Source organism: Spermophilus citellus (genome assembly GCF_964194105.1).
Source record: "Spermophilus citellus genome assembly, chromosome: 4".
NCBI classification, from domain to species: domain Eukaryota; kingdom Metazoa; phylum Chordata; class Mammalia; order Rodentia; family Sciuridae; genus Spermophilus; species Spermophilus citellus.
In genome coordinates this window covers 36227684-36241186 of record NC_138185.1, presented here as the reverse complement: position 1 = coordinate 36241186, position 13503 = coordinate 36227684, and the positions used below count along the sequence as shown (strand labels likewise).

At 49.8% G+C, this 13503-nt stretch overlaps 1 protein-coding gene across 1 annotated transcript in view; it reads left to right on the top strand.

The window, feature by feature from the left end:
* Positions 1-2071: 2071 nt before the first annotated feature.
* The window catches only part of JAG1 (jagged canonical Notch ligand 1), a 36373-nt gene continuing 24941 nt past the window's right edge, over positions 2072-13503 (top strand). Inside the window, exons 1-3 of the mRNA XM_081288686.1 lie at positions 2072-2643; positions 3093-3398; positions 11902-11953. Of these exons, the coding sequence (XP_081144812.1) occupies positions 2563-2643; positions 3093-3398; positions 11902-11953 (439 nt within the window). The 5' untranslated portion in view covers positions 2072-2562. The remainder of the gene's footprint in view (positions 2644-3092; positions 3399-11901; positions 11954-13503) is intronic.

Sequence of the window (13503 nt, the reverse complement as noted above, 5' to 3'; positions counted from 1 at the left end):
CTGCCAATCAGGTAGTTTTAGCCCCTCAGAAATCTACACTCTTTTTTTTCTATTAATCAAATGGCCTGAAACTGACCCAGTTTCCACATAGCCCAGATTGCTAAAATAGAGGACCATGAAGGCTCAGGTAGCTCTCCGTGGTTAAACTAGGTGACTGGGTAGAACTCTTCAACCTGGCTCCATAGTCCTCTTCTTGGGTGTGTAGGGCACAAGACACAGAATTAAAACAGGCAGAATTAACACAAGCTCAAAGGAGTATGCATTTTAAGACCACACAGGCTTTATAAATTGTGATTTTTTTTCAGCACTAGTCTTTTGCTTTAAAACTATTACTGAGCACACCAAATTGGAGGTTTGTGGGGTATAGGTGAGAAGGGGACTGATAGGAAGTGGGGAAAACTGATGTAACTTTGGTGGGAAAAGTTTACAAAGGTTACAGTTGACAACTGGATGACTTGCTTCTAGGATAACTGGGGGAGGGGAACTGGGAACATTAAGAGAAATGCCCTGTTGGCTCCTGCCTAAGCCAGCTGTGCCTCCCCAATTATGGATTGGTTCTCTCACAAATGATCATCAAGACGGAACACACTGCCATTAAGAAAGTACCTTTCTCAAGAACATTTTGTGGCTGTTAAAAAATGTCAAATTCCTAAACCATCTTTGGTAGATTTAAACTAGAGAGATTAGTTACCTTATTTTTTTCTCCCCAGAATGATATTTGACATGAATATATTGTCCAAATTGAGTCTCTCTTCAAATGCAGTAAGATTACCACAATTACCTACCTTTTAAAACTATTTCCCCTTAACCCATTGCAGCTCATCACGTCCCACAGCCCTGGAAGGCTTCAGCCCCAAACTGGTACCTTTCAGAGTCAAGCTTTTCTGCAGGGCATACCCCACATAACGCTATAACTTCGTGCACTCTTGAATGGAAATCTGTTTTCCTAAAGCGCTCCCCTTAAATGCAACAGCAAACCCGCGGGAAAAGGAGTTGGCAGAAGCTTCAGCCAGCCCGCGGGTTTCCTTTGACCTTGATTATGACTAGAAGCGTCGCTGTTAATTGCGAAGCCTGTCTAAAGGTGCAAAATGGCATCAGTTTCCACTGCCGCCCTAGAAAAACCTAGTTCTGCTAGCGACGTTGGTGAAACGGTCTTTTTCAGGCCCACCTCTTGCTACCCAGAGAGCTGCTCGGAGGCCGCCTACAGGTGCAGTCCCAGCACTGCGGCCCCGGACCGCGGGGCGGGAAGGGTTTCCAAGCCCACCAGCGTCTGGGACTGCCCCTTGCGAAGCCTGAGCAGAGGCTCCGAGTGCCCGCAGCCTTCCTCATGCTTCCCCGAGTCTCTGCCCTGGCGCGGTTTGGAAAGGAAGCTGGGAGTCCTCCGAGACTCCACAGACTCGGATCTGGGAGGGGGTGGCTCGCGGCCCGAGGCTTTCCCTGGAACCTGTGGCAAGCCTGGCTCCGGGAAAGTTTTTCAAAGTTCCCAGTAGCGTCTGCCTAGGTCGCCTCCGCCGGGCGAGCAGACGGCGGCAAGTGCGCCAGTCTCACCGCCGCCGCCTCTGCCGCTACCGCCGCCAGCAGAGCGCTCTGGGCGGCTCGCTAGCTCGCGGGAAGCGGGCCGGGCTCCGGGCGGGCAGGCCCTCCTCCTGGGGGTAAAGCCGCAGCTGACGCAGGCGGCTCGGAAGGCGGAAGCTGCCTCTCTCCGACCGCTCAGGCAGCGCCGCGGCGCCTACACCTGGGGCCCCGACGTGCAAGCAGAGATGCCCAGCTTGTGGCGCCCGAGGGGGCGGTCACCGCTGGGGGCACCCAGGCATCCCAGAGCAAAGGCTCTATCCAAATTTTACCCCACGCTCTCCCTTCCCGCCCGGCCCAAAGTTCCCAAGGACGAGGGGGTGCTGTGTGGGGTCCCAGGAGTCCACGCCGCCCAGCGAGTCTCAATCCCCCAACCCCTTCCAAGTTCCTCTCAGCAGTCCCCTCCCCATCAACCGGGAGGGAAGGGGCGTGTCCTGGACGGCCACGCCCCTCATGAATATTAATAAACGCGCATGCGTCTTCCCTGGCGTGCTGGGTAGAGGTGGCCAGCCCCGGCCGCTGCTCCCAGACGGGCTCTCCGGGTCCCTCTCCGAGAGCCGGGCGGGCACGCGTCATTGTGTTACCTGCAGCCGGCCCGCGAGCTAGGCTTGGTTTTTTTTTTTTCCCTCCCTCCCCCCTTTCCATGCAGCTGATCTGAAAGGGAATAAAAGGCTGCGCATAATCATAATAAAAGAAGGGGAGCGCGAGAGAAGGAAAGAAAGCCGGGAGGTGGAAGAGGAGGGGGAGCGCCTCAAAGAAGCGATCAGAATAATAAAAGGAGGCCGGGCTCTTAGCCTTCTGGAACGGGCCGCTCTTGAAAGGGCTTTTGAAAAGTGGTGTTGTTTTCCAGTCGTGCATGCTCCAATCGGCGGAGTATATTAGAGCCGGGACGCGGCTGCCGCAGGGGCAGCGGCGACGGCAGCACCGGCGAGAGCACCAGCGCTAGCAGCAGCGGCGGCGTCCCGAGTGCCCGCGGCGCGCGGCGCAGCGATGCAGTCCCCACGGACGCGCGGCCGCCCCGGGCGCCCCCTGAGCCTCCTGCTTGCCCTGCTGTGTGCCCTGCGAGCCAAGGTAGGAATCTCTGCCAAGCCTCCTTCCCTGCCGTCTCCCTTCCCTCGAGGGGCCCTGGACGCGGGCGCCTGAGCGTGGCGAGCGGCCCCCTGAGTCTTAGGAAGCCTGGCTTTCTAGCCCTACCCTTGCGCTTAAGAGGCTGCACCTGGGTTGAGAGCGCCAGCTTCCCTTGGGGAGCCCCACAGGCTGGAAGGATGACCCCTCCAGGCTGGGCAGGGAGCGTTCGCCCAACTCTCGACCTTACCCAAGGCAGGCGTCGGATTTACCCCCTCCCCCGCACTCATGTTTTAAGCCCCCTGAATCATGTTGAGTTCTTGAACCTAGTTTTGCAAAATTATTTTCACTTGGTGCAGCGGACTAGTCGGGCGGGCGGGGAGGGAATCGCTACCTCTGCCCTCGAAGAAAATAGTTTTCTCCCGTGGTGACCTTACTCCCTCCCTCACCTTCAGGTGTGCGGGGCCTCGGGTCAGTTCGAGTTGGAGATCCTGTCCATGCAAAACGTGAACGGAGAGCTGCAGAATGGGAACTGCTGCGGCGGCTCCCGGAACCCAGGGGACCGCAAGTGTACCCGCGACGAGTGTGACACGTACTTCAAAGTGTGCCTCAAGGAGTATCAATCCCGCGTCACGGCCGGGGGCCCCTGCAGCTTCGGCTCAGGGTCCACGCCTGTCATCGGGGGCAACACCTTCAACCTCAAGGCCAGCCGCGGAAACGACCGCAATCGCATTGTGCTGCCTTTCAGTTTCGCCTGGCCGGTGAGTGACCGACTCGGGGAGGGAAGTCGGGCAGAGGCTCGCAACCGCATCTGGCCGAGCCCTACTTTCCTTTGCCTGAGAGATTTAAAGGGTCTTGGCTTGAAGCTTGACGATAACTAGGGAGGCATTTTGGGGTGGCGGGCCAGGGATCTGAGACTATAGTCATACTTGGGCAGGTCAGGACCGGGCGGTCTCATCCGTGTTGCTGCTTGCTTAGTCCACAAAAGTGGGGACCCAAAGGGAATTGTGGGGGAAATCGCCTGGGATAGCCGGTTTAAACTTGCAAGTTGAAATCGCTGGAATAACTCCCACCACCCTTCCTCCCAGCCTGAGCCAGGAGGTCATTGTAGGTGATCTCTTTGCTTAACCGATGAAACCTGGTGCGCTGTTGAAGGCGACTCCGCGCAGTTGTGGGCTGAGAATGCCGTCCAAATTGGCACACTCCCCTTTCCCGTGAGCCGCCCGGAGGGCGGGTGTGTCCTTCCTGGAGGGTGTGGGGGGAGCCGGTTTCCCGCTGTTCCCCGGGAGACTTTGGTGTGTGCAAGGGCGCTCTCCGGGCTGGGCTCCACATCCCGGGGGCGGCCGCCGCAGGGTGTGTGTGTGGGGGGGTCTTCTGGAGCGCGCCCGGCTGTAGGCCCAGGAACCCCCGCCCCCTGCCGGCCTCTTCCTGCCCCCGCCCCCGCGCGGTGTAGCCCTTATGGCCTCGCTTCCAGCGGTTCCCGGGCTCTGGAACAGCTGTGTTTGCAAACTTCCCGGGGAAGGGCGGGCGCAAACTCTTGTCCGGCGGGCACACGGCCCCCGCAAGCTCTTCGGGGGCCGTGCCAAGGCTTGAAGGGGCGGTCCTCTTGGAGGCAGTGCTTTAGGGTGCAAATGTGTGGACCCTCATTACCCTCCGCCTCTTGCGGAGCAGCTCCAGGCCCGGGCCCAGCTGGCAGACCTGCAACAAGGCCCTTGCAACATCCCAAAATGGGTGGAAGGAAGATGGGTGCGATTGCAGAAGGGGAGGAAAGGGAAATGTTGGGGGTGTGCCCGCTGTCCAGGAGGTGTGACTCACTGCCAGGACTGGGGCTTGGCCCAGCCTGTTCTTGGAGGGTGGGTGGTAAGTCGGGGGGCGGGGGAGCTCTGTGCCCCAGAGGATTTCTTTGCGCCACGTGCTCTGATTGGGTGCGCTCTGCTGCCTCCTATCCGCGAACTCGGGCTGTGTGATTAGCAACTCCTGGAGGGGAGGAAAGCCTGTCTGGCTAGGTCTGCTGGAAGGCCAGGGAGGCTCCTAAGATCCACGTTTACAAGAGCTAGTATTGTGGCATTAGGAAGTGCCCTCTGCTTTGGGTAAGATCAGACAGTTAGCAAAAACATGCCTTTAAAAGGGTCTTATTTAAAAAGAGAACTATCTATGTGAAGTTCTCTTGAAATCTGAGGGTTGTTTCTGTTGTGGGATTTCACTTTTACAAAGAGTGTTTGTCTTGTCTGTTAATCCCCTATTAGGGAGAACTTTAAGCTAAAGACGTTGGCCACCTTTAAATCTGACGGGGCCCAAGCTGACTGTGAATGCTGACTGCCCTTGAACTGTGTTTGGAGTTTAGGGGGACTGGGACAGCAGGTGGTTCCATCCTCTGGAGGATCAGTCCGGAGCCCCTCTGGCTTTTCACAAGACCATAAAAGGAATCTTATTACTGATGTGGAAAAGCAGAAGGCCTGGCTGAGATTCATTTTGGAAAGTAGGGTCAGAATAGCTTAGACAAAAATGGAGTCTTGCTCCTTAACCCCCCCTCCCCCCAAAAAAAAGTGACCTAGAAGGTGTGTCTCTTCCTTTGACACTTGGCAGGAGTCCTCAGAGGAGAAGGAAATGGAAATGGTGCGAGAGGGTAGGGGAGGTGATTGATTTGCTGGTGCTCCTCTTTGCCTTCAGGCTTGAGCCGTCACCAACCATGAAAGACTCTGGGCATTTTTAGAATAGGGGGACTGCCAGCATAACTCTGAAAATGTGGTTCTTTTGAAGTTGGGCCAAATGCATGTATCCTCATAAACAAGTCTCCACCCTGCTACCCCAGAAAGGCCTGCCGTGGAACATAAGCTTTACTTCCCAAGAGAAATTGGAGTTTAGGTGTATTGTTTTATTTTATTTTCTTGAATGTGGCTGGAGAAACACTCAGTCTGTAACTTTCAAGCATGACTTCAGGGTGAATGAAAGCCCTTAGCTGAGCCAGTGTTGAAGTAACACAGCTTCCTTCGATTTGGCAATTAATATTAATAAGTGTCTTCTTAAAAACTAATTTCTGGCTGGGGGTAAAGCTCATTGGCAGAGGGCTTGCTTAGCTCTTGTACCTTGGGTTCAATCCCCAGGACCAAAATAAAATAAATTGATTTCTTTGGGTAGGTAATAACTCAATGTGGTACATAATTCAAGAGGTAACAAGGAGGCTAGATAGTTAAAAACAACCTCCAGACCACCTTAGTCTCACAGCCACCTAAGCTGCCAATTTGTAGGTAGCCACCATTGTCATGAGTCCTAAATTTGCTGACACTGGAAGAGCTATGATTGAGGAGCAGGGGTAGGTCAGTGGAGAAGGTCATGTGATTTGTGTCTTTGCTTTGGAATTATGACCCCAGTCAAACAACTGTTTGTTCTGGAGAGGAAGAAGAGGAAATGATTTGGTAAGATGTGAAATTCAGCCCACATTTCAGCATTTGTGTGAGGAGCTCTGTAGAGGTGGGTCTCTCTGCCATATAGTATCTGATTACACCTCACTTGGTATCCACTTCCCTAGCCCTGGTCTTGTAGTTTTTAACCAGTGGTTTCTGATCACTTTACCATCTCTGCTGCTAGGGGGCTTGCCTTGAAGCAACTAGCCTGATTTATGATCCTCAAATTGGGGGACCGAATGATAAGAACATTATTATGAGAGGTAATTGGGCTTAACAAGAAATGATTTGGGAATAACCATTTATAAATCACTGAAATGGTTAATTTGCACCTCCCAAAATGAGTACTAAGTCCCAGCAGAGCCTGCTTATTAAAAATGCATTATGTAATTACCACTCCTTCTTGGGAATCCTAGAACCCTGGTTAGGTAGGTGGTTTCATTGGTGGCCTTTGAGTGAAATGAATCTAGAGAAAATTTGAGGGAAATAATGGAAGTATCTGCCTTTTTAGCTTCGTATTTTAAATACCACTTATCTCATTCAAAGACTTGCTTTTTAATTTTTTTTTTTAGGAAAAATCAATGAAATATGATTCTTGCATACCAGAAAAATGCTAGCTTTGGCCCCCTTCACACTTAAGGCCTGAATGAATAATTGTCAGGTGTTTGAGTATTAATCTCAATATAATTGACAAGTCCTTGCCTTTATGCCTCTAGATACTTCAAAAGGCAGAGAAACCAGGTTCTCATTTGAGCCTTTCTTTAGCCAATATTTGCAACTCACCTGTGTGGTCAATGTGTCTACGTACAGCACATGTGTATGTGCCCGTGCAAGGGACTTTGGAGGAAACACCCTGTGCCCTAAGAAATCTACCTCAAACTAAAGACACAGAATGACATGTCTGAGTAGCAAAAGTAGGCTTAGGGCAAAGTGGAGTGGTGCTAACTTTGAAAGGGCTTCTCCCCCAAGGAATCCCTATTCCAGGTTCTTGGTCTAATTTTTTCTTCTCTTGCAGGTGTAACCTCTTCCCCCCCCACCCCCTTGTTGTCCTATTTCTTAGCAACTTATTCAAACCTTCAGGACTTAAACGAGTTTGCAACCCACGAGCTCCACACCCATAATTCTATAGGGACTTAAAATGTGTAGAAAATGGTGAGGCTTTTGGCTAGAGACTGAAGGAGTTGAATGGGTGAGGTGGAGAGGTAGCAGCAACTTGGAGGCACCCCCTACCCCTCACTGCTGAAAACTAGTGATCTGAATGCAACCTAAAATCTTTACACCAAATAGTGGTCCTTTGGGGGACTTTTAAGATAGAAGCCATGTGGAAAGTTTAGCATGGAGAAAAAAAGTTAACAAGGGGAGGGGGTCGGGGTAACAAGAAACCTTCATGTTGTTGATCTGCAAACAGAGGCCTTGGCTGGATTCAGAGCAGCCACAGTTCCATTGTTAGAAGGGCCAAAATTGGTCCCAGTGTCAGGCTTTCAGGATTACAGCATTAGAATGCATAATCTTTGGACATGCATACAATTAGCTTCATAATCAATAAAGACAAATATGCCTGAGACTTTTCCCTTGATGAACATTTAGAGACATTCCTCTCACCTTCAAGGTTAGGATCCAGGCTGCTGAGAGCAGTGATCTTTGGCTACAGCTTTTAAATACATTTAAAAGAATAAAACTTAACCTGTTCTTCCAGTTGTTGAGAACAACTAGAAAGTAAAGATTCTAAAATTGTAGAAATGGAGAAAGTCCTGGGTTCCAAATTGTGCCACCTCTGCTGAATTGTGTTGTGTTGGGACTTGTTGGTTTCTGATCACTGCATGGACTGCAGCAGCCTTGTGGCTCTTATTTTTATAGTGTCAGTGACATCTATCATTGGTGCAATGCATGTGCAGGGAAGAAATTCCACAGAGTGGTTCCCAGTGGTTAAAATGGGTACATAAATAGTCAAACATTCAGAGTCCTCCACCAGTTAAGCCCAGTTTTTATGCACTTTTGGTAAATAAGTAGAAAGGACTCTTGTTCGGGCTTGCTCTGTGTGAACCGGACCGTTGTGCTTGGCTGGCTTCTCGGTATTCTATCTATTAACCTCGCCACCCTTTTGTAACTGGTGCGTTTAATTATCAGTGGGATGCCTTTCAAACAGGTAAGGGTAATGATGGGAACTGAGGTAGGGGCCTCTCATTGAGAGTCTCAAATCTGTATATGAGCTCTGGGCCTCTTGGTGAGCCTTTGAGGTGGGCTTTGATGAGAAAATCACCCTTTTGTAACCAGATCGGACGCTATTGACATGTCAAGCCCTGCAGACTTGATTGTTTTCTCTCTCTGAACGGAGCCTTAGCTTGTAGGGATGCAATAAGGGTAGTCATCCTCCTTCATCTCTCACCTTGCCAAAACCCTGTGGTATGGAGATTATGTGTGTGAGTGTATGTAAGTGTGCCCACACATGGACTCTCTTGAATCCTTTTTTGTTTAATATGTTTTGTGACTGGAATATTTTATACTCTGGCCACCCAGACACAGGCAGGACAATAGAGTTGGCCGAATTGACTAAAATGAGGATTACAGAGAAGAATGGGGCCTCTCCAAAAATACTGCTAATACAGGACAAGCGACAGGAAGCAACAGTTGAGTCAGCAGAGCGCAGGGCCCCCGACAGACCCAGGGGCCGACTGGCCATGCACAATGGCCGTGTTGGCAAGCTGGACATTCCCAGGATGTGCGTGCCTCCAGTGGGCCCGCCTGTCGCAGCGGCCTGGGGTTTTGGACGCCGCACGCGTGCCGTTTGGATGGCGGTTTGTTTGTGTCCGTCAGCTTGGCAGGAGGGGAGGCAGCCGCTTCTCAAGGCTTGGTTTGGCTGCCACTGTTGCCAGGAAAAGGAAGCTCCCAGCTGCCAACACAATTACCTTTGTTTCTTACATCCCCCCTTCTTAATGTGGCAATTAAGTGCTTACCGCTCTGCCTAGTGCCAAGGTAACCACCGTGGAGTGGGGCAGGACACAGAACATAACCCTTGAGCAGCAGCCCAAGTGTGGAGGATGGGAGGAGGTGCTGGTGTCCTGGCCTTGGGAGAGGGACCTGGTGGCCTTGGCATGTCTTGGAGGCTTTGATGCCAGGAATCTCTTCTTGTTGAAAATTGCATGGAAATCTCCCCAACGGCACTTTTGAAAGCTGACCAGTCCTCTTCAATGCTGCAGGAGAATGGGAACCAGCCGCTGTGTGGCCAGGACATCCTTGGGCTTGGAGCTGGGTAGGGGCAGCAATGACTTGCATTGCAAATCCAGACTGATGCTCTGTTAACTACCCGTTCTTTCTGTGTTGGCCCCAGACTATCATTCTGGGGGGAATAAAAAGATGCAATCCAGTTGACTCTTCCTAGAAGCCTTGGTTTTATACTTAGAAACCAAGAAAACCCCAGGTATTTGCTTTTTTTCTCATTTGATTTTTATTATGAACTTGAGATTGAATAGTTGGCCTTTCTGAGTCCTTTTCCCCTTTGGGGACTGGGGACTCAGCCTCTGTTGGCAGCAAGATTTGCTGTGGCCAATTGGGTATGACTTGATCATAGTGGATTGCTGATTTGTGGCCTGGTACCTGCTTTGATAGCATGAGGTGCACATGGTCTGGGATCTCAGTGTCCAGATGTATATTTAAGGATGTACAGAGGTCAGGCGTGGGCCTGGGAAAAATTAAAGCTCCCTAGCAACTAATAATCATTGCTAAATTATCTTGATTGTTGATCTATGGTGTGGGGATGGAGTGGGAGGTAAGAGTGCCTTCTAATAGGAACCATGGAGTGAATTCTTTTCTCTGAAGGCTGGGCACCCCAGGAGATTTGTTCTGGAACACAGATCCCTTCTTTGAAATAAGGGGGAGAAAAGGTCCAATCTTGGTGGCTGTCACTGCGGTCCTTACCCTTACCCCACCTCCATCTCTGAGAAGGAAGGCAGTGGGTAAGAAAATCATGATATCAGGCTTCTAGAGCTGAGGGTGCCATTCTAATCCCTCAAGGAATGGAGGGTGTAGGGCAGCAGCTTCTGAGGAGAGTGTGAGCCCGAAACACTACTTGGTCTTCCAAGTCCTGGTGTGAGACCTAAGGATACCTTCTGCCTTAGTATTAAATGGAACTATACTGCCATGCCAGCCCAGTCCCAGGGCACCTTCCCTTGCTGTGGCATTTGGGTATTATGTGTTTAGCGCTTGTGCAAGTCTGTCAAAACTCTTGGTATCAATGCATTTAATCAGAGGATTAATTACAGCAATATTGTTGAAGTGGAGGATGTGGGCCTCAACGTGACCAGCAAATGAAGGGCTTAATTATACAGAATCAGCCACACATCTGGCCTCATTTCGACTTGGCTCTAGCCTCAAATCAGTAGAGAAATATAATTTCTTGCTGCTCATCAGGAAGAGTCCTATAATTTGTAGGAAGTCCTAAGAAACTTAGAGGTTGTAAATAAGGTGTAACTTTCACTAATAAAATATTAACGACGACAACAATGTGTTTGGACCTATGGCCACTAGCAGGGAGAGGGCTGGGTATGTGCCCTGGCTTGCCTGGTTTTGCTTGCTTTTTGTGAGCATTTTCCCACAGTTATCAGTGAACGAAATGGAATCCTACTCGGCTTGGAGTATGAAACATATTTCGGCTGAGTTCCAAGGCAGGGTCTATCACAAGATATTTTTATATTCAGAGACAACCTGCTGTGTCACCCTGAGAGCAGTGATGAATGAAACTCCCCCCCCCTTTTTTTTTTTTGCCTTTCCCTTGTGGGTGTCTTCTCTTGACAGCAGTGTTTCTGGTGTATGATGTTATTCAAGCAATACATGCTACTATTTTTTGTGCATTGGCTTCTGACAGTGGCCGAGCAGGGGATGCAAAATGGGTTCGTTTTCCTTTTCTCTCCACCTGCTTCGAGTCTTCTTCTCCAGTCCTGAGAGAGGTTTATCAAGACTCTTGGTGTTTTGTGAGACTAACCTCATGGTAAATTGCAAATGAAGATTTGAGTAAAATCGGAAAGTTGCTAATAGCTCTGGGTTTTGCGGAGAGGCTGGAATTCTGAGATAAGCCTGGGAGATAAAAAGTGCCTTCACTATAATAGCTGGCACCTTGCCAGTATCCAGGGAATTTGTTTAGTTAGTGGGCTCTGATTATTCCTGGAATGTTAGATCTTATTGACAGATAAGTTCATCAATAAACACAATCCACGGGTGTACTGTGATTTCTCCCTTTGTACTTTCTTTCCGTCTGTCCCCCCAACCCCGCCACCCAAGTTCGGTTGCCTTCTTTGTCTCTAGCAGTCTTTTTGCACCTACCCCCTCCTGCTTCCTAGAGTTACCTGATACTTGTGGGAGCTGGGATGGTCTCACAGACAGGGCTTTCAAAGGGGTTCTGAAAAGGAAAAGGGGGCCTCCCTGGAGACTGTCCCATCAGGGTCTGAAGTGTAACCTTAGCAATACCCCCTCAGTGCAAATACCTGAGTAGGCTAGCTTAGAATAAATTCTTTGTGTGTATGTGTGTGTTTTCTCATGCACTAAGGTTAGGATCTGGAAAGTTTTGGAAAACTATATGCCAAATGCTCTCATATAGGAGGTGGCATTTCCTGATCAGGACTTTGGGCTGCCTGCATGCATGATGACCCCAATGGTTCCCATCCAGGTGAAAGTAGTCATTTGTCAGTCTGGAAAGAGCACTGAGGAAGGGAGGGGAGTTCATCTGGATTTAAACGTCCAAGACTTCAATGTGCTGGCTAATAGAATATTGTTTTGGTGGGGTGTGCAGGGAGGCCCAGAGAAAAACTATGTTGGGAAGCTGATCCCTGTTTCTGTATCACTAACCTGTTGCTTCTCTATCTTGCAGAGGTCCTATACTTTGCTTGTGGAGGCGTGGGACTCCAGTAATGACACTGTTCGTAAGTATCACATCAGTGGATTCTTCTCTAAATATGTGGAAGAGGGGCTAGGTGGACCTGTCTGGCTGTATCTGCTACCTCAGTACTCAGGAGAACTTCCACCACCCTCTGCCATATGTTCTAACCCCCATCTAGGGCCCATGTGTCAGTGGAGTCTGTACCTTAACTTTCCCTAGCACTTTGGCTTAGAATATTAAGTAGTCAGAACAGACTCCCAGTTAGCTCAGTCCCTAAATAAGGGACCTAGATTATCTCTGGAATAAAGATCTTAATGGTTTAACAACGTTAAAACCTTGTAGACTGCTACAGGATCAAAGTAGTGACTTTTTAAAAGTCCATTTAAACTTTTAAGTGAGTGTTTAATCTCTCATCAGAAAGATAAAGCCATAAAGGTGGCGCTGGGCTCTCAAGACCGACCTTGAATTTCACTTGGTGGGCAGGTGAGCTTCGGGCCTGTCTGAGTTTCCCACACTGAGCACCACAAACCTTTCATTGAAGTGGAATTTCAGAGCCCCACAGCTGTGACCTGCCTTGTCCTCTTCTGAAAGATGGCTCTGTTTTCGGAGCAGGTTACTTTTCAGGACTGAGAAGGGGTGGGTTTTGGTGGAGGCCATGGAGTGCGTGTGTTAGAATGGCAGCAGTCTGGTTTATACAGTAGTCACACTCTTAGTTGTAACTTACCATGTTTTCCCTTACAAGCCAAAACTGCAAGTTCCCATTTTGATGATGGAGTCTTGGTGGTTGTCATTGGAAAACTTGATTCACACTGAAATCTCTTGGTCCATGTATGAGGAAGATGCAATCCAATTTCTTGTGTTTACTTTCCGTGCTTCTTGGAATGTCTTGTGCCTTCTTCTCTACTGACCCTTTCTTATGTTTTCACAGCTAATACCCTCCATCTTTCCCCCTTCTCTCACATTGCTTTTTTTAGAGATCTGAGAGGTCAAAGCCCAATGTGGGCACAGGGAGGGCTGGGGTTTTGCTCTGTGGGCAGCTTCCAATGGCTGGCTCATTGGGCCACTTGGGGCCACAGAATTCATGACAGAGGCTCACAGCCATTTAGTGCACTCTTCTTGCCTTCTCTCTTCAGTCCAGCTACGAGGTTGCATCTCTGTCTGGAGGGCAGCTTGTACAAGTCTAGGTTCTGAGCTGTCCTCCCTAAGGGCACTCTTGTTCCACTGTGGCAGGTGTTTATATGTCTGGATGGTGGCAGGGGAGCTTTGCCAGCTTTGGTTATGGCTGATACTAGTTAGGGTCATTGATATCTGTTTATTCTTCCCTCCCAACAGTGTTGAGGATTGTGTGACTGTTATGTCACTGTGACCTGCTCACAGTGCTGACCAACATTAGGAAGGTGGAGGTGGGAAGGGGGAAAAAATGGGCTCTTCAAATGTTGCATGAATGATGTTCTCTTCCCTGTTAGCTGTTAAAACAGTCCATCTGGTAGAATTAACATCCTGGGGTCTATCCTGACCTGTGATAAGAAACTATGTTGGGTCAGGACACTTTGTTGGGGATGGCTGAGAAGACCCCCAAATTCCATCAGAACC